Source organism: Andrographis paniculata, unplaced genomic scaffold (assembly GCF_009805555.1).
Source record: "Andrographis paniculata isolate CXL003 unplaced genomic scaffold, ASM980555v1 Contig37END, whole genome shotgun sequence".
NCBI lineage: Eukaryota > Viridiplantae > Streptophyta > Magnoliopsida > Lamiales > Acanthaceae > Andrographis > Andrographis paniculata.
The window spans coordinates 2,709,534-2,735,698 of NW_026137570.1; the positions used below are offsets into that span (position 1 = coordinate 2,709,534).

Genomic DNA, 26,165 nt, shown 5'->3' on the forward strand with positions numbered 1-26,165 from the left:
TTCTAGTCTAGTCGAGGCCTTATACATAATCTTCGAATTCGAATCCCACCAATGACAAACAGTTCTTTCCTTTAAGGATCGATCCCAAAGTAATTAACACCCAACACATATACCATATATATATTATTAACTAAGATTGAAAAGGATTAATGGAGCAACATTATACCTGTCTCTATCCATCGATCCTTTCTGTAACTTATAAGGATGTGACAAGAAACAAGATCACAAATTAAATTCCCAGTGGAGGTTTAACTGGATTGCAATAATATTAATTGCCTCATTCTTTCTGGAAGACAAAAATGGCACTCACTGTTCAGTTGGTGACCAGCAAACCCTACCAGCTATACATACAGATGTATATATATATATTTATATTTATATGTATTCTTTTCTGTGTGTGTGTTTATGGTGACATCAGGATGAAGAAGCAGTGGATGGATTGGCCACTCTGCACTATAGATATTCCTACACTTGTTCCTTTTCTAGCTAGAGTGAATGAAGCACAATTTAAAGTGGCCCATAAATTTATTAATTTTATTTACTTTTGGAAATGAAGATGAAGTTGACAATCTTATTGCGTTTCGATATGTTTCGAAAGTGTTTTGAAAGTTTTTTACTTGTACGGGAATAGTAAAATATTGAATATAAAGTAAGGTTCTGTTTAAATAGAAGTTTTGAAATTTAAGTTTCGAAGAGTTTTGATAATAGCTTTGAAAGTTGAATAAAAAATAGGTTTATAATATGATATTTTGTATAGAACATAAGTTTTTGATATAATCTTTCTAATTATAAATATATTTATTTTATATAATATTTTCTTTAAAAAAAATATATTAGAGATAAATAACGACAGAATTTTCAAAATATTACTCCCTTCGTTCCTTTTGAATGGGCTCATTTGGGGTTTTGCAGTAAATTAATAAATAATAGTATTTTATTGGTTAATGGAAGTGTACAAGAGGTTTTGATATTTTTGTTCTTTGATATTTTGTATAAAGTAACTGTACGTGTAATGGTACGTTTGTAATTTAAGTAAAAGTTGAGAATATTTTCATATTAATGTATGATTATTTTTTTTAAAAAATTGATACTTTCAAATAGAACAAACACAAATAGTAAAAAGAATACTTTGAATCGGAACGGACGGAGTATATATAAACAAAACCTAAATATTTGACACGACTATAAATAGATATTGAATGCAATATTTTTAATGAAAAATGAGCTTTTTATTATAAAATTTTAAATAAATAAAACATGTATTTAATTAATATTGTATCTTTTGAAAAATTGAATTGTTAATAAATAATGCGAAAATAAAGTTGAAAACAAATCGTCAATCAATTCATCAACCACCATTAACACAATGGAGGGAGGTTCTTGTATCTTCTTCTTGCCTTTCCACATGTTTGTTTTCTACGCCTCTGCGTGTGTGTTCTTGTGCCATCTATGGAGTTGTCCGGAAAATTTTGTTCCGTCAACATCGCTTCCAATTATTACCAACTATTAGGAGAATATATATGATGTGATACAATTATTGAAGTAGCAAATTTAATATTCGTCGCGATTTTGTGACTAAAATGGCAATGAAACACAAATCAAGATCGCCCGAACATATTGGTAGTGTAGTCATTAATTTATTTATAGCTCTCCCTTTTTTTTGTATGAATATGAATTTTGTGTGTGTGTGTGTATATATTATCGAGGCAAGAATTACGCAATAAAGTTTAAATATGATAATTCTATAATTCGCAATAAGGATTATTATAAGGAAAGTTTACTTATTGATAAATGCTTTCATTATTTCTTTTGGTTCTGGCTAATTTTTTGTTGTCACCGATGTTTTAACAGCATTATTAAGAAGAAAATTAAGAAGCGCGTATAACTCATACTCCGGGTGTAATTTGTTGATTCTATGACTAAAGCTATGATGGATTGCAAGAATTATCCAAATAATAATAATAGAAATAATTTTGTAAGATATAATATAGTGGTGTGAGGCTGAACTTATAATCATAAGATCATATATATTGAAAAAGAAAATATGTACATTAGACGTAATACTACAACCAAAATGCTATGTAGCAGCATAAAAAAAATCGATTAAAACCATAGATGACACATTGGGTCGAAAAGGCCAAAACTATATTTAGGATTACTATGGAATTATGAATCACACAATCTCTTGAAATATTGTCAATCGAAAAATGGCATAAGAATATATTGTCCGACAAAAATGCATCACTATTTTTCAATTAATATGTTCCATTGAAGTCTTCTCTCGCATATATCTTTCATCTTGTCTATTTGTTGTTCTATACATTTTTTTTTTTTTTTATGACATGAAAATCGACAGTTCAATTGTTAATTTGCGAGTGTTTTATACAAAAGATAATTTGTGTGAAGATGGATAGCATTCATACATATGATGAGTGTTTGGTTTGTTTTTTAAACTAAAATTTTTACTATTCAATCGACAGTATTTTTATATATGTATTCATCAATAACGTAGAGTTCACTCACTCTTAAGCAAATATGGTTAATGTTTACTATAATTTTTTAAGTATTTTATAGTGAAATATGAAAATTTATAAAAATATTATAAAGAATAATATTTTGTATATTTTAATTAACTTTATTGTTATCCGTATATGTATATTATATATATTTTTTGTAAATTCTTTTATTATTTTGTGTAGAGTATCAATACTAAACAAATACACTATAGTGTGTGTTTGGTTTGGATTCTAAAACCAAATAATATTTACTCGGTACTTAATATAATATATTTTTTTACAAAATATTATATTAAAATATTACTCTCTCTGGCTCATAATTAGATATTCATTTGTTTTTTCCTCCTAGTTTTAAAAATATTAGTATTATATTGGAACGTAGTAGGAATAAAATATAAATAACTCAAATAACCTTATTAGTATGTGTGATATAAAGGTAATGACATTTGTGTAATATATTGTAAGTTGTAAATGTATTTGTAATGTTAAATAGACAGTAAGGAAATGACTACTTTGTCATGGGACGGACTAAAATGAAAAAATAGATACTTTATTGTGAGACGGACTAAAGTGAAAAAATTGATATTTTGTTATGGAAAAGAGGGAGTATTTAAATTCAAATTCAAATCTCAATTTCGAATCAAAATAAACACCTTAGTGATTACAAATAAATTAAATTTTATTTACCTATTTTAAAATGGTGATTAAAATACTGCATCATGTTGTAATATATCGGCATATATTTCACTATTTCAAATGTAAGTTGTAAGTTGGATTGAAAAATTTTTATTTAAATAATATTTTATTTATGAGGCAATATAAAATTTTAAAATATATTTAAGTATTTTAAAAATTATATTTATGTAAAATATACTTTTTTCATCCCAAATAATAGACTTGTTTTACCATCTTTATTCATCACAAAACATATAATTTTTACCATAAATAATCATCTTTATAAACTTATCCCCACTTTTTTAATTCTAATTATACAAATATCACTACTTATATCTAAATTAAAACACATACGGGTAAAAAAATCTTTTTAAGTTTTAAGAAGCACTTTATGCCAAAAGTAATAAGCCTATTTTTTGGGACAGAAATAATGTACAAGATGAATATCATTTTATATGAAATCAAATAATATAAATCTATTCTTAATATAAAGCTAATTAAATTAATATGTTAGAAACCTAATTAAATTAATTTATAATAGTTCATTAATTTTTGTGAATATATTTTACTATAAATAGAATTTTTTTTTAAAAAAAAAAAGGTCTTATGGGAAAAAGGAGTATATATTATTTTATCCAAAATAAAAAAATATTATACACTACAAATAAATAAAATATATCCACATAATTAACATATATTTAAAAAAAAAAAAAATCAAAATTTTGAAGAGATTGTAAGCAAGTCCTACAAAAGAAAATATTGAGAAATATATTAAATAATTCATTTTCGAAAATAGGAGAAATTTGAAAGTATAGCATTCATATTCATATAAAACGAAATAAAGCTTTATTTTCCAATCCCAAACCACTTTTTCTACTGTTCATTTTCACAGTGCCTAATGAAAAATATAATATTCTTTCCCACAAAATCACATCAAAACATTATTTAAATTAAATTAAGAAAAAAAAAATCAAAAACAAACAAACATATGCTCACCCTTCAAACTTAATTCAAGTATCAAATTTCTATTAATTCAAAATTTGTGCACTGGAGTATACACCATCACTAATCATTCTAACAGGGTTAAAAATAGTTTTAAAATAGTGAATCGAGTGAATTGCCAAGAAACATTACAGTTAGTTTTTTTTTCCTTAAACGAATTCTAAAAATATTATTCAAGAAATACAAAATATATATATATATATATGCATAATAACAAAATTCAGCAAAAAAACACACTAAGACACAATCCCTTGTGATACTTTCACGATTCTCCATACCCCACAGCAAAAACACATTAAATACTATAAACACTAAACAAATATAAATTAAGCAAAATCTTGTAAAATAAAAATGTATAGAAGTGGGATGTAAAGCTGACATGCATTCTGATTTATTGACTTTGAACATGCACTTACTGTACAAGCATAGAAGCCATGAAAGAGTCCAGAAGCTTTTTAGATGAGGTCACTATAATCTCAGATAACTGCCCATTCTGTACAGAGCTGAGCTGAATCAGAGTAAATGTGGAACCAAATATTCCCAAGATTAAACTGATTCATCTGTAAAAATCTCAAAAAGTCCGGCTATAATAATGCATGGAAATGAAAATAAAATAAAATAAAATTCAGCCCATAACCTGGATGCAGTTCAAAATTAGTTTTCAGTCCTCCAAATGAAATCCAAAAGCCTCAAACACAGAAATGTTGTTGTAAATTAGCATGTTATGTTCATTCTCTTAATTAGGTGTTTTAACAGTCAAAGTTGTTTCAAATAAACTTTTTTGTATGCAGAAGGTTCGTACCCGAGACATCTAGCTCAAGCAAGTCATCCCTCTACAAAGTTAACTTATCTTTGTTTCATAATTAACATAGTTCGAAATATAAGAACTGCAGATAGCGAGTTAACTAATAAGAGTACGGAAAAGTTTGGAGTTCGACTCTGTCCATAGGGAGCACACTTCCAAGCAAAGTCATATTGCACAAATGCAACCTAATTGAAATCCAAACTAATTAGGATTGTTATATCACCGAATAATAGATGAGATAAAGTGATAAATATATAAAAGATACAAATGTAACAGTCGATTAAATAGGTGAGCATTTCCAGGCAACAAGTAAGTTTAACAATAAAGGGATCTTGGATGAGTCAATATTACCTTTGGGTGCACATATTACAGGTGTGCAATGACCTAATCAAGCCAATAAAGTTACCAAAACAAAGCTAACCAAGTTCTCGCAATAATAATTACCATAAGAAGCTTCTGACGTTTATCATGACTTTATGCACCTTCTGCCAAGGTTCCCTTTGATGTGCTGATATAGAGCACTGCATTTAGGAAAATAAAATGAAGAAACACACCTCAGTTCAGATATAATCGTGTTTTCTGGCATCAGATTGAAAGCTTGTGTTAACAATGGTTACCATTATTTCCACGAATAAAGGCATCCCCATATTTGTTCTTCAACTGGCCATTCACGTACTCTTCTGTTTGTTCCATTGCAATGTTCATATAACCATCCAGACATGCAAGAATACCTACAGAATAAATTAAGGTAGTATTAGGGTGGGTTGCATCAAATTGGATGGAGAGATTCGGAGTTCAATCACTTTTTTATTTAATTAGATTATTTTCATCATTAGTGGTTAACTAGAATGTTGAAACCACTATGGCTATCTGTCAATTCCAGGGCAAGATGATTAATAGTACAAATTGTTATTGATATTGCCCAGTCAAGCTGAAATTAAAACATGTGTAAACAGTATAGATGAACAAGAATATGGATCAAAACGATGCAAATATTTTAACAAAAGAGCATTAGCATCTGTTCATCAAGATCACAGGTCCATATATTATGTGGCAATTTAAACATCACAGATATTAGATTTCACATGAATCATGATCATTGCACAAGGCTAGTTTCAAGTTTATCCTTTGTTACTAAATCAACGTGTATGAGAAACCAAATCACACATAAACTACATGGATTCTTCAGCACTGTCATCTGCCCAACAAATCATTGTTTAGATAGAGACTTTTGGAGTTTTGAAAAAAATTGGGAATAGTACAAAATTAGTGTTTGATGCGATGCTCTGTGAGAGAATATATATTGATCGGATTTTTTGAAAGAAATTACTGTTAGTATAAACATGCAGAGTATTTTCCAGTGCTCAATAAAGATATAGCATTTCATTGAATAGAACTACATTAAAGGGTTCAATAACATTAGCCTATTCCTCAAGAATTTCATACTGCCACTCCTTTAACCTGAGAATTATCGGCATCAAATAAACACAATATCAAAAACCTGCCATCCCCCCACACCATTATGAAAAATCACTTAAACCAAAGCAATCACCACACTACAATTGCCTATACATGCATTAAGCCAGTGTGATAAGTAACCACCATCCATGCATATGCCGATAGAGAAGCCAATCTAGCACTAGTGAAACACATACGATGAAAAAGAAAGCTATGAAAATGACAATGGCTAATTAAAATTAACTAAATAAACTAACATTATTCACTTCCCAGACTTTGAGAGTTCATCACAATGTTTACAGAAACGAAACTCAAAATGGTACCAAACCCTTCATTGTAAGAAAAAAAAATAATCAAACCATTTTTGGATACAATACTTGACATATATTAAATAACCATAAGTGAATATGTAAAGATCCAACATTTAAAATCAGAATATATATATATATATATATGCATGTATATGCCAACACAGGGTCCAAAAAACTCTTAGTCCCCATTTGGTTGGATGAGTTTAGATCTTAGAATTAATCTTAAATTAATGGATTTGAATTACATTGTATTTGAAATATACTCCATAACTAAAATTCATCATTTGGTTGCAGGGAGTAATTGAAATGACACAATATAAATATTAAAGAAGATGAATTTGAATCCACCCCATTATCAAACAGAACGAATGAATTTAGTGGAGTCATTTGAAAACCCTCTGCCCCAAATCACTCCAATCAAATGAGGCCTAACAGTGTGTTTTGTTTGTGTTTCTGTTTTGTGTTTGCATAGTGGTTCGACATGATGTTTTGTGAAATGAAAGTGTATTTTTCTTGGGAAACATCGGATTATACAGCAACAAAGTGGGGAAAAAAAAAAGAAGAAGAACTTAAACCTTTAGTTCAGTACAATTTTCCACTATTACAAAGCATCTACGCCCCGCCCCCCGCCCCCCCCAAAAAAATAGCCATCCCAAATCACACACTCAGCCATCAGAAGAATATCGTCCAAACGAACAGATAATCTTTTCGTACAAAACTTATCCATAATTGAAGAAAAATTACAGCAAAAGTGGAACAAATTGCAGCAAACCCTCGGAAGCAAAACAGCAGGCTTTTAGAATTGCCTTTCAATATTCACCAAAACCAAAAAGCATCATATATTCAAAAACAAAAGAAAGGCACAACAGAACAGAACCAACGGAGTGGAAAAAACCTGAAATTGATATAACAATACCTCTATAATCAACCCCAGAATTCAGTTTAACTACAACGGGACGACCGCGTATGGACTTGAGAAAATCGGCAGGGGTTTTCGCCGTTGATACCTTCTCCGCCATTATTCCAATCGATAGATCAACTGATACCAAATCTGAAACACACAGGCACACGATTAGCCGAATCAAAACAACGTAGATCATTTCCTTTAGCAGCAAAATTCAACATACAGTAGCAGCGCACGCAAAGAACTCACCTTGGAGCTTGATAATAGGAAATCAATTGCAGTCCAGCAAAAGTGTAGCAGCAGCGAGAAGATTATTTGGGAATAAAAGCTTTGATTTACGAACTTTTCACCGGCGGTCGAAGTCAGAAAAATTTTCTACCAGTGGCAGGCTGAAGATGAAGAAGAATTTCATGACATTGGTCATCTAGGGAGGGCACTTTGGGAGGGTTCGATGACCCGACCCGGATTCGATTTTAATGGAGCGGGTTAATATACTGTAAAATGAGTAGCGGGTCGGGTTTTTATTTATTTATTTTTATAACCCTCGTACTTTTATTTATTACTCCCTCACTAACTATTCACGTTAAAATCAAAATTAGACATTGTCTAAGGTATTATGAAAAAAAAAAAAAAATGAAATTTTTTCAATCAAGAATGTAAATGTGATACTTATTATCTATTAAAATACAAATATTAAAATTATAGATAAATTTTGGCCAAATTGTTTATAAGTTAAGTTATTGTAATTTGAAAAATACGATGAAATTTTTTTTGTATTATTTAAAATATTCCATATATTTCTTTAAAAAGGGATTTTGTATAATGTTTAAAAAAAATATGATAAAATCTCAAGTTCATGAATCATGAAAAAATAATTATACTCCGTCCCATAACAAAATATCTACTTTTTTATTTTAGTCTGTCTCGTAACAAAGTATCTATTTCATTTTTTATAGTAATTGTACTATCTACCTAACATTACAAATACTCTTACAAATTACAATATATTACACAAATGTTATTACCTTTATATCACACATACTAATAAGGTTATTTTAGTCATTTCTATTTTATTCCTACTATATTCCAATATAATATTAATATTTTTAAAACTACGTACAAAAAATAAATGGATACTTCTTTATGAGACAGATGGAGTATAATTTTTCCCAACTAGAGTTACGTTAAATTCTCCATTCATCTCAATTCAAATGGGTTATTTGAATTTTGTAGTAAATTAAAAAATAATAAAATCGTAAATCATTTGGTCAAATCAGTATATATATTTTCACATAGTACAACATAGGCTATGTGATAAGATATCATATATCGTGTTACAAATATAACATATAATATTACGGTCAAATCAGCACCATCAGCATGTGATCTATGTTCGAAATAATAATATTTATTAATTAGTTAAAGTGTATAAGATTTTTTTAATATTTTTTTCTTTTGTATTTTATATATAAATTAATTATATGTTTAATAATATATTTGTAATTTATATAAATATTAAATGATATTATGGTATTAATGTATAATTATTTTACTATATTAAAAAGTTAATGTTTTTGAATAAAACATGACAAATATGTAAAAAGAAAAAGCTATGTTCAATTGTTACAAAAGGAGTAATTTTCTTACGCATAAAATTATCGAACAACTATACTATATTAAATTTTCATTCACTACTAAGCTAATTAATTTATGATTTTTATTTGTTTAATTATATATATATATAAAAAAAAAAAATAAAAAAAAATAAAATAAAAAAAAAAAAGGAAGAAGAAGAACATATCCATTTTCAAACAAGCCGTCAATAATATGAGTAAATGTCAACTAAAATATTACATTTATATTTGTAGCACAAAAAAATTACCATTTTGTTGTACACAGTATATACGTATTAAATTAATAATTTAATCCTAAATAATTGAATTATTTTTCAACACTTCCCCTTATTCAAATTTGCGTACTTTCAGCAATGATCTAAAATAAACATGTTTATTTATTGGAAGCGTCTTGGTTAGTATGTCGGTCACCTGCTCCCCAGTGCTGTAATACTTTAATGCAATATCTTCCTTGGCTACGAGCTCACGAATAAAATGGAAACGTATGTCGATATGTTTGGTCCTTCCATGAAATGCAGAATTTCTTGTTAATGCAATAGTAGTTTTATTATCACAAAAAATTTATGTCGCTCCAGATTACCTCCTAAACCAAACACATTGACAAGCTGAATATGTAAGCTAATTATTGTATTGTTTGTAGTCGGATGTCACATCGCCTTTTCTTTCTTTCTTTGCGGTCTTCGTTAGTTTTATTACTTCATATACATGCGTAAATGTTAGATATATATAGTATTCTTAGATATATATATATATATACACACACACACGTATATTTGAATTCATTGTAACCCTCGGTACAATGTAAAGCAATAATTTTTAGAGATTTTGAATTTTATTTTTTAAAAGGAAATGATTCGTTAAAACATTTAATTGATTATTGTATTTAATTTATAAGATTTTTAAATTTATGTAACTCGTTTCAAAATTTAGAAATTCTAATTTCTTTTTACAATCGATATCCTTCCTAAAACTCTTCCCTTTCTTCTTCCTTCGTCCTTCTGATTTCGCCGCCGTTCCACCGCCTTCGACCCCTTCCTCGCAATTTTGAAACTCCACCGATGGTTCATCGTAATTACCGTTCGAGTCACCGGTAAAATTTACTTATTTTTTATTCTCTTTATATTTTCTCTTTTTAATTTTGATTTACTTCCACATCTATGCATAAAACCCCCGCCACTCCACGGCCATGAATCCCTACCTTGCTCCGTCGCTCCACCCCTCGCAGTTTTAAAGCTCCATTGTTGTTGCCCATTCTAATTATTGATAAGATTTATTTTTATTATTTTCTCTTTTTTTTTTTTAAACTTCATCTATTTCAACACATATAAGAAAAATGTGTGTATACAAATTTCTTTAATTCCTCTTCTCATTTTCTTATTTTTTTCTCCTTCCTTTCACCATTTTCTCCGGTGGTCGCCGTTGTCGTCGATTTTAGCCCACCAAAATGTCGTTCTCTGTTTCCGTCGTCCTTTTTGATCAAAGACAACTAAAGGTTAAAAAATCTCAATTTGATCTCACTGTGGTGTCCAACCCGATTGTGTAAATGAACGGCCTCTACCACTGTGCAATTGTGAAAGTGCTGTAGAAAATGTCTAAGTTCGTATTTTTTTCAACATATAAAATTATAATGATAATATAATGAAAATAAATTGAGTATCAATTTCTGTAAATCAATGTTTGCAAGCGGTTAGGAAAAAAAAATTAATATTTTTTATATGATTAAATTTGTTCAAGTTATATGATTTGTTCCTAATAATTATAATATATATTTTGCTATAAATATTTTAATATAAATACAAAAGAGTAACTAAATTAAATTTTGTATTAATTAAACAATAAATATAAATATAAATAACAACAAATTGTTAAAGATATAAATTCTTTTGTAATCATTACTTATGTAAAAAGTTGAAAATTTTATTTTGATTTCTAAAATACAAATCTTACATTGAAAATGCTAAAGTTTTTTTTAGTAATAATTATTTCTTAAAAGATTATAATAATTATTTTTTATAATTTTTTAAATAAAAAAAGTTGGGGAGCTTTTTTTTTCTCTCAATATTATTTAAACATATTTAATTTTAAATTTTACATTTATTCTTCCGTATGTACTTTTCCTCATTTTTCTTTTCTGTCTTTTGCATTCTCTTTCTCTTACTAAAAATCACCCCAGTTTGATATCTAAGATTTTGATAATATTTTTTCTATTTTCATAATTTATAATTGTTTATTACTGACAATTTTCACCGTAGGAATTTGTCATGCAATGCATAGTTCATAAGATTAATATTGACAAATTGAGTTCATGTATTACACGAGACATTATTTATAATATTCATAATGCATAAGTGATAATAGCGAATAAAATATACATATTAGTACCTCATCGTTATCAACTAATCTTGCGGCATAATGTGACCATTGAAGATTGACGAAGATTTTTTGTACGAATTCCACAATATTGTCCACTATAACATATATATATATATATAACAATTCACTAATCTTAAATTCATAATTTATTTTATTAAATTGTTGTGCAGATGTATTCAAATTGATTATTTACATGGATGATTGGTACTTATCGAAGAATGGTTTATCTCATGCGTTAAATTATTCTTCTTGATATAATGTACATTGTTAATTTTTTTTTTATTTATTTTTAGTACTAAATTATATTTACTTTACTTTTCTTTATAATAAATATAAGTATAACAGTCGTTCATATGATTCTACGCATCAAATATGCCATGGATGACGGTGAAATACTAAAGAATATTTTTTAAAAAAATATTACTCTATGGGCATATGGTGTTATGATAAAAAATTACGAAGGTATATAGTTAACTCTTTATTATATTTTTATTTAAATTACATTAATTATATTGTAATTTTTTATTTACATATTTATTGTTTCTAAAATTTTATAAGTTGATATATTTTTCACACATCATCAACTCTAAAATGTATATTTTTTCTAATATTCTAATTATAATTGATTTTAAGTATTTTATTTAGGTTTAAGGGTGATTATTGTGCGAGAAGTTTGTGTCATTTTTTAGGTCAAGATACTTATTGAAAATATCAAATACCAAACGAATTTGGATACATGACTTCAGACATGAGGAAGGGGTTGAATATATAATTTTAAATATATGTTCGACTATATGTATAATATTATTTAAAATAATTACCATTTATTTATACATAAACTTTTTTCAAATGATTGTGCGTGTCCAAGATATTGATGTTAATAGCATGTGAAAATTTTACATTAATTATGTATATCAAGTTTACATAAAAACGTATGATAATAATGAGACCATGAAATTCAAGTTATTCGACAGACATCTTAAATATATATTTTATATGAAAGATCCATGTATAAGTATATGACAACCCACGTATATTTTACATACTAGTTTTATTATAAAATATATTTTATATGATTTACTTATATTTTAAGATAAATGGATAAATAATACTAAAAAATTATTTAGGTGCATTTATTGACCGCGTGTTCACATTCAGGTTACGAGAATAAATTGATGTGAAGAATATGCACACATTATAAAAAGAGTTATTATGGAGATCTTTTTATAATATGTGCATATTATTCACACAAATCTACTCTTATAACCTAAAACATCGAAGATAAAACATATGGTCTTGCAAATGTTAGAGGCACAAGAACAATGAATATGAACGCGGCGGTCAATAAATGCATTTAAATAATATTTTAGCATTGTCTATCTATTTAACTGAATTATAAGTCAAACATATAAAATATATTTTATAATATAAAATTATATAAAACTAATACATAAATTATACCTGGATCGTCGTATACTTGACAGATGAATCTTCCATAAAATATATATTTCAAATGTCTGTCGAATAACTTGAATTTTATGGTCTCCCTACTATCATACGTCTTTATGTAAACTTGATATATATATAATTAATTTAAAATTTTCACATGTTATCAATATCAATTTTTAGGAAAAATTTTACCTATAAAAATTATGGTAATTATTTTAAATAATATTGAACATATAATCGAACATATATTTAAAATTATATATCTAACTTCATACTCACGTCTAAATAAATTTGATATTTTCAATAAATTTGATGTTGAAAATATCTTCACCTGAAGAATGGCACCAACTTCTCTGTGCAACAATCGCCTCTAAACTTAAATAAAATAGTTATCAATGATAATTAGAATATTAGGAAAAAAAATTGATATAAATATTAAATTTAATTACTCATCAATTATGAAAAGATTCGTTAAAGCTCGTTGGTGGGTTTATATACATTTTAGTATAATGATGTATGTAAAAAAAATACAATGTAAAGATAACACTGTAACTTAAATAAAAACATAAAAAAGAATTAACTATATATCTTCAAAATTCTTTATCATAACACCTTAATATTTTTCGAAATATATTTTTTAGCATTTCACAGTTATTCATAGAAACGACTGTTATACTTATATATATAAATAAATAAATAAATAAATATAATTTACTTTGATACTAAAATATACTTAAAAAAAATAGAAATTAACAATGCACCACTTTGTATCTGCCCACTTTGTATCCACCTAAACAACCAAACCGAATACATATGCACAACAATATAATAAAATAAATTATGAATTTAAGATTAGCGAACTTATTATATATATATATTTCGGTTTAGAAGGACATTAAAATTCAGCCATAAAATTTTCGTCAATCTTTTATGGTCACATTATGCCGCAATATTAGTTGGTAATTTGTATATTTTATTTCTGCGATATGAATATTATAAATAGTCCTTTTTACATGACATAACAGAATCGGACACTATTAATCACATGAACTAAGGTTTTTTTAGTACGAGGAAGGGATGCAGAAGAAGACAAAAAAGAGGAAAAAGTATATAAAAAAAGAATAAATGTAAGAATTTAAAATGAGATAAGATGTTTAAATAATATTTAAGGATAAAAAAAAGCTCTACAACTCTTCTATTTAAAAAATTCTAAAAAAATTAATTATTTTAACTTTTTTAAAAAATAATTATTACTAAAAAAAAAATTTATGCATAATAAAGTTTTCAACTTTTTACACAAGTCATATGATTACAAAAACAAAATCTTATATCTTTAACAATTTAAAAATACGAACCTCACTTTTTTCTTCTGTAGGTGACAATGGGGCTGACACCACAGTTTCAGATCAGATTGAAATTTTTTAATCTTTATTTCTCGAACTGATATTTTTGTGGGCTAAAATCGATGGCACCAGTTACCACAGGAGAGAAAAGGCTGTAAGGAAGGAAAAAATAAAGAATGAGAGCAATAAAAACAAAATTGTATACTCATTTTTATTATATGTATAGAAGTGGATCAAGATTAGAAAGAAAAAAAAAAAAAAAAAAAAAAAAACAAAGAGAATAAATAATACATATAAGTCTTAGATCTGCGAATATACGTGGAAGTTGATCAAAATCAAAGAACAAAAAAAGAAAAAGTAAAAGATAAACAGAATAAAAATTAAATATAAGTCTTAAATCTGCGAATACATGTGAAAGTGGATCAAAATTAAAAAAAGAAAAGAGAGAATAAAAAATAAATATAAGTTTTACCGGTGATTCGAACATGTAAGGCAGATGAATCGGCGGTGGAGCTTCAAAATCGCGAGGAAGGCGGCGGCGCAGGACAGGAGTCGAAGGCGGTGGAGCGGGCGGCGCAAGCAGGGATCAATGGTGGTGGAGCGGCCGGATCGACCAAATTTGGAGGATGAAAGGAGGAAGAAATGGTACAGTTTGAGAGAGACGGCGGTTGTGAAAATAATTTAGGGTTTCTGAATTTTGAAATAAGTTACATAAGAGTAAATGTAATTTATTTTCTATTTATAATTAATAGTAAAATATTTTAACCAATCAATATTTTAAAAAAAATATAATTCAAAATTCTTAAAAATTTATAATTAATAGTAAAATACTTTAAACAATCAATATTTATAAAAAACAATAATTCAAAATTCTTAAAAGAATTTGTTTTATATTGTGGCGGAAGTCAGGATGAGAGTTCAATTGTGACGTAGATTTACAAATACTTGTAAAATAAGAAAATTGATATTTTGTTATTCTTTTTAATATATACGACATACTTTACCATACTAGTTAATACATAATATATATATTATAATCATTACATACATTTATATATACACACAATATATATATCTCTATAAATATTATATAAATTAGTGATTAGTATTAAAAAAATAATTAATATTTCTATAGCTGATTATCACATTTAAATGTATGTGAGGTAAAAAAATCAATAAAATAAAATTTAAAAAGAATATACCTATATCGAGCATTTAAAACACTGTTAAAACCAAATTTCAAAAGAACACTGATCTGATCTGAGAAGTTCCCAACCAAAACATCATAAGCTTATAAAGACCACAGAGCTAAACACATAACGAAGCATTTAAACCATAGCCATAGCCATAGCCATAGCCATAGATATAGAGCTGTCAATATATTTCATTGCAAACTTTGTAATTAATTTCTGGGCACGAAATAATATAGAACAAAGAATTCCCTACAATGCCGCCGCAGTCGAATTCATACCCGAAAATTTTTTAGTTTAGTAAACCATACCGTACAAGAATCTCCCCCTTCTATCCTTCCTTCCTCTACACGAACTTATCTATTCTCGACGGTCTGTTAGAGCCGGGCGGCTTGAAGTCCCCGAGTTGCAACCGGAAATTTGATCGAATCTCCTTAAACACAGCTTCGGATTTTTCTTCCTTGATCATCTCCAATAAGCTTCCCATTACTTCGGCTGCTAACCCTGTTTCCACGAGCTGCCCTCGCTCTTCTCCACCGTCGAGTATCAACTGCCCGATTTCAGAAAGTGAAATGGTTTCCTCTATAACAGCTTGCGCGAAAATTCGGCCGAGGAATTCTGCTGCCTTTGGGGCGTCGTTGACGACGTCTTCCAAGACGGTAAGAACGGACTCAAACCTGCAGGAAGGGTCGGGATAAAGAAAATTACCATGTAATGTTGTTTATGTATATATATATATGTATGTGTGTGTGTGTGTATATACCCTTTAGCGAGTAGATCTTTGTTTATGACTCCATCTTTGTGTTTTGCAAGGTCGGTAAGAAGCTTTGCCAAGAGACCCCGCTCCAGGTCTTTCCTCTCGAAAGAATCCGTGATCCAGAGGGAAATCATTGAGGGGTAGAAGCTCAGGGAATTCAGTTCCTTGATGCATAAAATCATTTCATTGTTGTCTCTTGCACTGGAAACATAAACAGAGAGTCAGTGAAAGCCTAAAAAAAACTTTGAAAACACGACATATTTCAGTGAATCTATACATAAGAATTGTGTGCACATATAAAATAGAAATCTGATCAGGTTTTGGGCAGCTCAGTCTCATTCGATTTTGCTAATAAAGCTATTTCTATTACTAAATTAACTCCATAGATATTGTGGTGTTCTGTAAAGCATTTTCCGTCTTCGCCTAGTAGCCTCCTCAGCTTCTTAATGGGGTTTTTAAAACAAATATGAATTCCTAAGCTTGCAGGATCTCTGTCCAGGTGAAATATTCAATAATATTGGTTCTGATTTTACAGTTGTGCAAAAGCCTATAACCTAAGAGACATTCTTCACCTATGGTCATTACAATACTAGTACACCAATAATCAATCACTTCTCCCGGCCCAACCTATACTGATGACAAAGACCACAGAGAAGCATCAAAAACACTTTTTATGGCATTGCAATAGGCAATGTAGAACATAGGTAAAGAATATTCAGAAACACAAAACAAAAGTAGAATACACTCAGTCAAGCATATGTTTCCTTCAATTTCGAGAGCATTGTCTTTTCTTTGGGAGAATCCCTCACAAAATTTAATAAACCGTGTACTTTTGTAAAGCTTCCAATCCAACCGAGTGTCATCTCAAGAAATTGGGTCAACATAAGGATGGAGTTTGGAACAATTTCATTTTGAGGATCATGACAAAAGAGTTGATCTAAAGATAGAAGTAATTGCCCTAGTAAACTCACCTCCAATCTTTCCAATTTTTTACCAAATAATGTTAAAATATTTTAAGTGATGTTAGTTGATAGGAAAGTTTACATACGAGGCCCCACATATACTAGTTATGCATTTAAATGTTCAACAATAAAATTTCATCAATTAGTTTCCCTCATTCTAGTTTCCATACCACTCCAGAGAAGAAATCTTAGGAATTGGAAGTACACTTTGACCTACTCGCTACAACATATCAGTGATTCATCTTCCGTCCAACAATAGCATAACCATTAACTACCACAATGGCCAATACTTGCATATGAATGAAGGTGTTCTATTGAAATTCTTGGTAAGCAAATGATGCCTAGAATCCCAGGGAGAAAAAAAACAGACGGTCTATCTGTGAAAAACTGACAGATTTATAGAAATGAAAGTGTAACCCAGACAACAAAAGAATTGCTTCTATGATCAATTGTCATATCAAAGTATGAACTGGAGAAGACAGTCTCGAGCGATTGAACAGTTCAATTTCTAGCGTATAAGCATACCATCATGCAGGATCTCAATTCTCAAGAAAGCCCAAAGCAGATTCATTTTACCTTCAAGTTGGCATGCTACAGCACTACAGCAAATATCTCTGCAATCATACTAACATAAAGTGTTTATGGTTTAACTAGTGCATGGAAATGCAAGCTAAACACTTCCGTCAAAGACTCAATTATATATTATAATAACTAATACTCCTTCCGTCCGCCAAATTTATTCTCACTTTTCTTTTTAGTCCGTCCGCTAAATTTGTCACATTACTAATTTTGGCAAAGTCAACAAATTAACATTTAATTATTACCGCTCATTCAACACTTATTTACAACAAATACCACTAACTTTATTACATTCGCTCTCTTCATTTACTTTCATTTCTAACTAAATTTCAAAAAATACCCTCAACTACCTATTACTTTTTCAATAAAATGTTCATTTTTCTTAAATCCCGTGCCGGACCCAAATGGGCTATTTTTAGTGGACAGAGGGAGTAATAGGCAAGAGAAGCTAATTTACTAATGCAATCTGAACCTAAGTCATCTTTCCAGAGTCTTAGGATGTGTTTGTTTGGGATTTTTCAAAAATTTCTACCATCCACTAATTTTTTCTCCCAAAACATCAAATGAAACTCCTATTTATCATTTTTTATATTATACTAAAAATTAAAGCTTTGGATCAAATACTGTAGTGATAAACAATTCAGCATAAGCTGAAATTGATCCAAACCCTTCATTTTAATTAATTAAATAATTTAATTAATTAATGGTGTAGATCAAATTCAGCATCTAATCCGCTCTGAAAAATTAATTATACATTCAAAACATCACATCAACACCTATTTATATTAGATCAAACATCTATAAAAATTGAATTTGTTACTATTCACATTTTAAACATAAAATCCAAACCCCCAAACAAAAACACCCCTAGTTACCCCCTACAGAAGAACTAAAAACATGTTGGCCTCTAATATGGCACTACAAAACAACAAAATTCCAATACATGCAAATCCAAGTCAAAACAATAATCACAGATGCAAGATACAGTCTTGGAAACACACTGCCAGACTGTAATATGAATAATAGCAAACAGAAAATGAGAGGTTGGATGCAGAATAGTACCTGTAGAATTCTCTGATGGCAGACAATGATTTTTTCTGCAATTCCTCTTCAGAAAAGACATTTTCTGTAGAAACATTGTCCATACTAGTGGGTGGACCACCTTGCTGGGAGGTAGAAATAGATCTATCTGAGCCACGTTCTGTGCTTCTAACATCTCTATTCCCAGAGTTGACATTTGGCTCTTGTGAATGCAGTTGATCAGAATCAGATGGAGCACCAAAACGAGCCGGCATATGTCTTGGCATAAGATCCTCTCTTTGGACTTGAGGTGTCCTATCAGGGGTAGTACTGAAGCCATTTAGACCAGGGCCCACCACCCGAGCATCAACACTGTGTGGTGAAGGCTGTCCTCGGAATCCCATTCCTCTCACAAGACCACCCTGGGGCCCAAGTGTTATGGAATCATCCACAAGGGCTCTTTGGGGTAAAGGAACAGACACCGGCCTGTTCTCAAAAGATTGTCTTTCATCTATCCGAACATCCTGGAACCCAAAACCACGCAATTGGGGAGAGGCAGCACGAAAGCTGCTGCCCATATGGGAATTTGGAGAAGATAACATACTAGGAGCTCTAGAAAAATCCATGGATGGACCTCTTCTAACAGAATTTCCCATGCTGGGACCACGTGACAGCCTGCTAGTTTGTGCCTGCCGCTCTTGTGCTGCATCTCTGTGCACCTCCTCAATCTTTTTTGGACCTTCAACTTTCCTCCTCTGCTGCCACTTATTCTTTCTCAGATCAATGGCATCTTTCAGCATGAACCTGACTCTGGAAGACAATTGCATATTATTGGACAGCCGTGCCATAATGTCAAAATAAGCATCCATGTGATCCTTTGCTCGTGGATGATCAATCATCTCCCCAATTGTGCTCATCAATTTGCACAAGGCTTCAATGTTTTCTTCATCTGGATCTTGATTATGACCCAACAATTTATTGATGCACTCATGCATTATCCTCTCTGTTAGCATCCTCTTCTTGTACAGTTCGCCAATTAGTCTAATGTTGCCTAACATGCGCCTCCGAACTCGAAGTCTCTTCTCCTCCCTTTCCTCTTCTGTCTGTTTAACTTCACCTTCCTCTTCAGCTTTATTGGCTTCTTCTTCTTCTCTTTCTCCCCTTTCAAATTCTTCTTGGCATTTGTTCAGGAGCAACCTCTTGAAAGTAATCTTGTCATCATCCACTCTCAATTCTGGTAAATCTGCTGCAAGGTGAAAGCAGAAATCTGCATACATCTGACAAAATGTAGGTTCCATCAGAGCTTTATCAAAAATCTGAGAGATTACCCCAGACAGTGTAACAACATTATCTATGTTCACTTGTTTAACTTGCTGGAATAGTTTTTCAAAATTTTGTGGGGTAAGCTTGTTCAAAATGCCCTTCAGCTGCCTCTGCTTAGCTTCTTCTTCATCGGTAACCTTACCCACTTCATACTTCTTCTCAGCTCTGTGCATCATCGGAGGTGGTGTTTGCGGAGAAGGCATCAGACCTTTCTGGAAACCAGTTCTCCATTGCCTATCAGAATCAGAATAATTTCTTTGCAGGCCAAGCTGAGATCCATGAGTCTGCATTGGCCCGGCGAGAATTCCCCCAGCATACTGAGCAGTACCTTGAGGCATTGGATTCCTCAGAACACCATAATTACTTCCTTGCATAGTTCGAAAACTGACAATATTATTACCAAACCCGACATCTGTCCACATGTCGCCACGGGCTGGCATAAGTGGGCCAGGCATTCTGGTCCTTCTATCATCATCAGCCAAGCTGCTTGATCGACGATCTGCTCTAGGACCACTACCCGGTCTGTCAATATTTCGTCCAGGACTATGATGTTCACGTAAAATGTTCGCAGTGGAAACCATCAATGCCTCAGGTATATCAGAGATTTGTAATCCATCCGGAAGATCAGTGCATTGGTATTGAAATTTGAGGAGAAAATCCCGAGTGTATCGTTTCCTCATTATTCCAACTGCATCTCTCTCATTAGTCTGGTTTTCATTCTTCGTAGGCCCTAATTGAGGGGAGGCCTCCGCGGCATCCTCCCAATCGTCCGGCTCTGCTCGCACAGCAGGTTTCTTCGGTGGCACAAGACTATCTTGAGACTCTTCAGGTGTCTGTTTCGAACTAATGCTTGAATCTTTCTCTGGGTTTTCTGCAGAGCCGACATCTTCCTTCTTTCCCTCTGGGCCCTTGTACGCCATGTACAGGTCGGAGCTGGTGCCCGCGGCCTCTGCTTTCCTGTAAAGCTCCTTCTTTTTCTTCTTTGCTCTGGGAACAGCAGTTTTTACAGCATTTGCATCAGATGAGGCTTTATCTTTGGTGCTTTCTGAAGGAGAAACTAAGCTGCTATTAGAACTGTCAATATCATCATGTTCACACTTCAAGGTAACATCACAAGGAGACTCCTGATCTACCACAACAGGCTTAACAGCTATTTCCATCTTCGCAATGCTATCTGTAACACTTGACGGTGCATCTGGAGTAGGAAATTTATCATCCTGTGCAGGTGAGGAATTCACTGGTACAGAATTCCCAGCAATTCCACTAACTTGTACTTGAGTAGAAGAAGGTAATGCATCGGTCATCTTAACATCAGTGGAGTGTAGAACTGCAGCTTCTTTTGGCTTTTCCTCACTTCGCTCTGATAAATCGCCAGTTGTTGATGTTAATTCATCAGATCTTGGCTCAATTTTACCAGTAGGTTCTATAGACTCCAAAGAAAGAGACTTTAAAGATGATTCCAGACTATCCTTGTGAAGTTCCAAACTGCCAGACCTACTGGCTTCTTCTTTTTCTTTCCCAATAATATCAGGCTTTAATTTATTGGTATGTACATCTTTTGTGCCTAAACTTTTAGACAAACCATCTTCCTTCTCTTCTACAGAGCCAATGCTTATCAGATTAGCATTCTCAGAAGAAGTAACAGCTGTTGAGGATGATTCCTTAGCAATTTCAGGTACCAAATTAGAAATAGATAGGTCAGATTTTGTGTTCAACGGTTCAGATTCTGACAGTGGAGAAGCCAATGAGAGTGAGGTTGATTGATTTCCATCCTGGATTTAATGTGAAAATCATGGTGAATATGCTTAAATAGGTTAATATACATAACTGGATCAATGAACAAGCCACAAAATACCTGATCTGCCTGGCTTTTATTGCCCAACTGGTTAGGTTTATCACTCGTGGAATCAGGCACAATAACCTTTTTTGATCCATCAGAAGGGCCCTTCAATGAAGACACAGAATCACCTGCACGAGCTGAAGCAGAACTTGAAGTGGTTGATGCATCTCTCTCCCTGTTCATTGAGCCTGTTGAAGGTGTGGATGCTGATGTACCCGACTTGGCACGAGGTAACAAGCTCAAAGACGAAGTGTCAACTTCTTTCTTATGGCTAATTGATTTTGCATCATGTAATGTTGAAGATTCCAAGGACTCTGTCTTTCCAACTGAATTTGGTGTAGATCCTGGAAGCAGCTCTTTCTCCCCATAAGTGGTAACAGGTGGCTTTATTGTCACCTACAGGAAACGTGCCAGAAAGGTTATAGAAAAACAGGCAACTTAATCACTCATGTGAATACGTGATTAATGTGCAAGCCATAATAGCGAGTTTCATCTTTCATAAGAATAATGGAGAAACAATCTTCTGAAGAATGTCACTGACCAACCTGGTTATATAACCTTTGCGATTGAGTAGTAGGCTGAGCATGGGTGCTATTCATGGGAACAGAGCTTCCAGGAGGATAATAGATGGGACTGGCACCGTAAGAAGTTGTATAAAAATTCATAGGATGATTGGGAGGGAATGAAGAGATAGGCTGTGATTGAGGTGGCACATTAGGTTGTGACCTTGCACCAGGTGAGCCGTCAAGCCTTAACTCCTCATGAGTTTCTGGGTGGGTGATCCTCACGGATTTGCGAGAACTACCATAATTTCCAGCCTGCTGTTGTGGAAACTGTGAGCCCACATTAATTGCCATGTTCCCTAACCTAGGTGGTAGCTGATGACCCATCTGTGCAGGGAAATTAAAATTTTGGACGGGATGCAGCATTCCTTGGGACTGCATGGGGTGTGGCTGAATGAACATTGGCTGCTGCAAGGGAGGAGTACCCATAGGCATCTGCATTGTCAAAGGCATTGATGTTCCTGACATTGCTTGAGATTGAATTTGAGGACCGGGACCTCCAAATTGCACAGGAACGTGCTGTTGGTGAAATGGCATCTGTATGGGCAAGCCAGGGATAGGATTTACAGCAGGCTTCGGAGTTTGAGTAACAGAGGGTGGAATTGAAGCATGTGCATCCTTTTTAGGTTTGGGAATTTGTTGAGCTTGGCTAATCTTAGCTTGGTCAGGATTCCCGGCATTCCTTGGCAGTGGTTGCTTAGGTACAGATGGAATTGGCGCAGCAGGAGTGTTCCTTGAAAAGTCTAGGTGTGCCTGTCAAGAAAAAGGAAATTTACATAAAATTCATCTTCAAAGATTTAGTACAAACAATAGTTCAGTCATCACCACCACATATGTAGTTAGATATAAGCCACGTATAGAGAAATTGTAGGTGGTTTCACTTTAAAGTTTATTCATGCTTGAGAAATTATCAATAAGGTAAAGGAGTTTGACTATTGACCGCTATCAACGACTAGCTGAACAAAATAATACAGCCAAAGCCATTGAAATCAGCTGAAGAGATGATACAGAAAATAAATTGTAAGTTTAGAGGGGCAAAAGGAGGGTTGTAGTTGATATGTTGGTGCTTCTTGTAGACCCTACATTTTTATTTATATTTGTAAAGACTTCAATTTTTATTTGGGGAGCCCAAACTCGATTTATAAATTAAATCACTCACTTAAAGAAATGCTTATCTTTTTATAGATTCAACTTTCCATCATTGCTAGTTTTTAGCATAAGTTATATATGTGATATTAAGAGCATATTTTATTTCCTTCTATACTTTTACTAGTATGATTTATTATGAAATATTTAACAAACATAATAAATTGGCCACCTTGAACTTTGAGTTGTCTTCTGCAAAGCAGTTTGTAAAAGGAATCAAAATGATTAATTTCCTTCCTGACATTAATATAAAAAATAAAAAACTATCTAAACTTCTCCACTTTTGCAAATTATAGTCAAATGAAACACTTCTATTTGAAAACCAACTCTCTTGTGCCCTATTTAAAAAACAAGAAATAAAAGGCAGAGGAGACCTACACACCTGAGCCTTCTTTTGCTCATCCAAATTTGGTGGTGCAGAACTCGTCCGAGCAGGTATCTGGAAGAGAATTAAAAGTAAACAAGTGCCTTCTTGTTGTGGAAGTAGTGTTTGGCATTTAAGAACAGAAATTTTAGAAGAGAAATACAAGGTATGCTGCCGTCATGCAGCTATGTAATACCTGCACTCCTCCGTTCATGAAACCTGGACTTATAGAGCCGAATTGAAGAGGAAATGACTTAGCCGGATCCCCTGAAGCTAGACATTACAGAATATGTACAAGCATTAATTCAACTTTTAATTTTATTACAATGATTAACCAGCAAATGAATATTGAGAATAAATCACTAAATAGCCCCAAGAGCTGTAGATACACACATAGGGTGTGTTTAACTGTGGGATTTGATTTTCGATTTTATTATTTCACACCTTTTTTTTCTAAAAAAACATCAAATAAAACACCTATTTTTTATATATTTTATTACACTAAATTAAATTTTACATTCAAAACATCACATCAATACGTAGTTATGTCACATCAAACAACTATTTCAATTCAAAATTTTACTATTTAAAACCAAAATCCAAAACCAAAACCAAAATCTTACAGGTAAACACACTCATACATACGTGAAATCAAAGATAAACACATACATACTCATGTAAAATCAATCAATTTTATACCTTTTGTAGGCGTTTTGGGGGCTCCAGATTCAGAGCTGGTACCAGAAGAATTTGTTGTTGGGGCAAGAGGGGGAACACCAGGGGACGGCTTGGGAGCATCTTGTGTATTTATTGGAGTCACAACTTCGGTCGGTTTGACGTTCGGAGAAGACTTGGCAGCAGTTGCTTCATATGCTCCAACAACTATATATATACACACATTAACACATACTTGTTAGAAATCAGAAAATAAAACATAATACTCCCCCACTTCACTTTACCAGTCAGTAATAAAAAGATCATCACTAAGACGAACATCCTTGTGAACAGAACTTTCAATTCAAACTAGCATAGCAAATAAAGGAAAGGATATCTAAAATGAGATGTAATAAAACCACATACTATTAGTAGGTTGCTGTTGAGGACCATTCTGCCCGGGATTCATCTGCCCGGGATTCGTCCCCCAGTCTGAATCCACATTCGGGCCTCTTGCCCGGGAATACCCTCCTGGTGCATTGTTATTGTATTTCTTTGAACTGCATTTTAGAACAATTTACAAGCGAGATATGGAAATTTGATGAAATTATGAGCAAACAATCCAAACCCTAGTACATTGAGCAATGAAACAGCCACTCAGATCCACATTCCTCCTCAATCAAACAATCGACACACATAAAACACATATTAAATTTTAAAACAAAACCCTAGTTCAAATTCAATTACAACAACAAGTACTGTACCCGCGGCCAGCAGGATTAGGGGTGCCGGGGGCGGCGGCGGCGGCGCCGCCGCCGCCCTTACTCGAGACGCCGCCCGGAAAGTTGCGCTGCTGATTAGAACCACCAGATCGGCCGGATTTCCTGTACTGCGTAGACTCGTTCCTCTCACCCCTGGATTGATTACGGGACATAAATCCTAACCCTTGAGGAAACAACACCACTTTCCCAAAATCGAGAGCAATCCTCTGCTCGGAGAGATCCTACAGACAAATGAACAGCATCAAAATCAATAATTTCTCGCGCATTCAATAGTACCACCAACAATCTAAACGGCGATTAGGTAAAACCAACGCGAACATCACGAATTGAAATTTGTTTACCTGAAGCGAATTGGGTAGCAATATCTAGTGGCGAAAACGAAAGGGCGGAACCATGAGCAGTGGATACCGCTGGAGAAAGGAGACGACGTCGACGACGAACAGCAAGAAAGAGAGAAGAAGAAGAAGAAGAAAGAAGAATAGTGCTGTGTGTTTTTGCGCAGCGGTAGAACTGAA

At 32.1% G+C, this 26,165-nt stretch overlaps 2 protein-coding genes and 1 long non-coding RNA gene across 7 annotated transcripts; all 3 read right to left on the reverse strand.

The window, feature by feature from the left end:
• Positions 1-5,232: 5,232 nt before the first annotated feature.
• On the reverse strand, positions 5,233-8,086 carry LOC127250632 (sm-like protein LSM36B). The gene is made up of 4 exons (XM_051274017.1): positions 7,921-8,086; positions 7,684-7,818; positions 5,616-5,729; positions 5,233-5,519 (listed from the first exon to the last, which is right to left on the reverse strand). The coding sequence occupies exons 2-4, from the start codon at positions 7,784-7,786 to the stop codon at positions 5,473-5,475; spliced, it is 264 nt and encodes an 87-aa protein (XP_051129974.1). The 5' UTR covers positions 7,787-7,818; positions 7,921-8,086; the 3' UTR covers positions 5,233-5,472.
• A 1,619-nt stretch (positions 8,087-9,705) lies between these two features.
• LOC127250633 (uncharacterized) lies at positions 9,706-15,229 on the reverse strand. 4 transcript variants are annotated; one of them, XR_007838709.1, is made up of 3 exons: positions 14,943-15,182; positions 14,483-14,622; positions 9,706-10,865 (listed from the first exon to the last, which is right to left on the reverse strand). It is a non-coding gene; the product is annotated as an uncharacterized LOC127250633 (long non-coding RNA). The 4 variants fall into 4 exon arrangements; XR_007838706.1 differs by having other exon boundaries at positions 9,708-10,884; XR_007838708.1 differs by having other exon boundaries at positions 9,709-10,773.
• A 478-nt stretch (positions 15,230-15,707) lies between these two features.
• Positions 15,708-26,165, reverse strand: LOC127250634 (eukaryotic translation initiation factor 4G-like). 2 transcript variants are annotated; one of them, XM_051274019.1, is made up of 11 exons: positions 25,992-26,165; positions 25,633-25,871; positions 25,295-25,428; positions 24,914-25,096; positions 24,411-24,481; positions 24,233-24,289; positions 22,687-23,457; positions 22,157-22,537; positions 19,021-22,073; positions 16,424-16,618; positions 15,708-16,337 (listed from the first exon to the last, which is right to left on the reverse strand). In XM_051274019.1, the coding sequence occupies exons 2-11, from the start codon at positions 25,800-25,802 to the stop codon at positions 16,007-16,009; spliced, it is 5,346 nt and encodes a 1,781-aa protein (XP_051129976.1). In that variant the 5' UTR covers positions 25,803-25,871; positions 25,992-26,165; the 3' UTR covers positions 15,708-16,006. The 2 variants fall into 2 exon arrangements, with proteins under 2 accessions (XP_051129976.1, XP_051129975.1); XM_051274018.1 differs by having other exon boundaries at positions 24,411-24,487.

Excerpts from the sequence above, each read along its gene's own strand:
- LOC127250632 (XM_051274017.1), bottom strand. The coding sequence starts at position 7,786 with ATGGCGGAGAAGGTATCAACGGCGAAAACCCCTGCCGATTTTCTCAAG. Across the intron at positions 5,730-7,683 it reads TTCTGGGGTTGATTATAGAG|GTATTCTTGCATGTCTGGAT; the intron begins GTATTGTTATAT and ends TTTATTCTGTAG. Across the intron at positions 5,520-5,615 it reads CTTTATTCGTGGAAATAATG|TGCTCTATATCAGCACATCA; the intron begins GTAACCATTGTT and ends TCCTAAATGCAG.
- LOC127250634 (XM_051274018.1), bottom strand. The coding sequence starts at position 25,802 with ATGTCCCGTAATCAATCCAGGGGTGAGAGGAACGAGTCTACGCAGTAC. Across the intron at positions 22,074-22,156 it reads ATAAAAGCCAGGCAGATCAG|GATGGAAATCAATCAACCTC; the intron begins GTATTTTGTGGC and ends CATTAAATCCAG. Across the intron at positions 16,338-16,423 it reads AAAGATCTACTCGCTAAAGG|GTTTGAGTCCGTTCTTACCG; the intron begins GTATATACACAC and ends CCCTTCCTGCAG.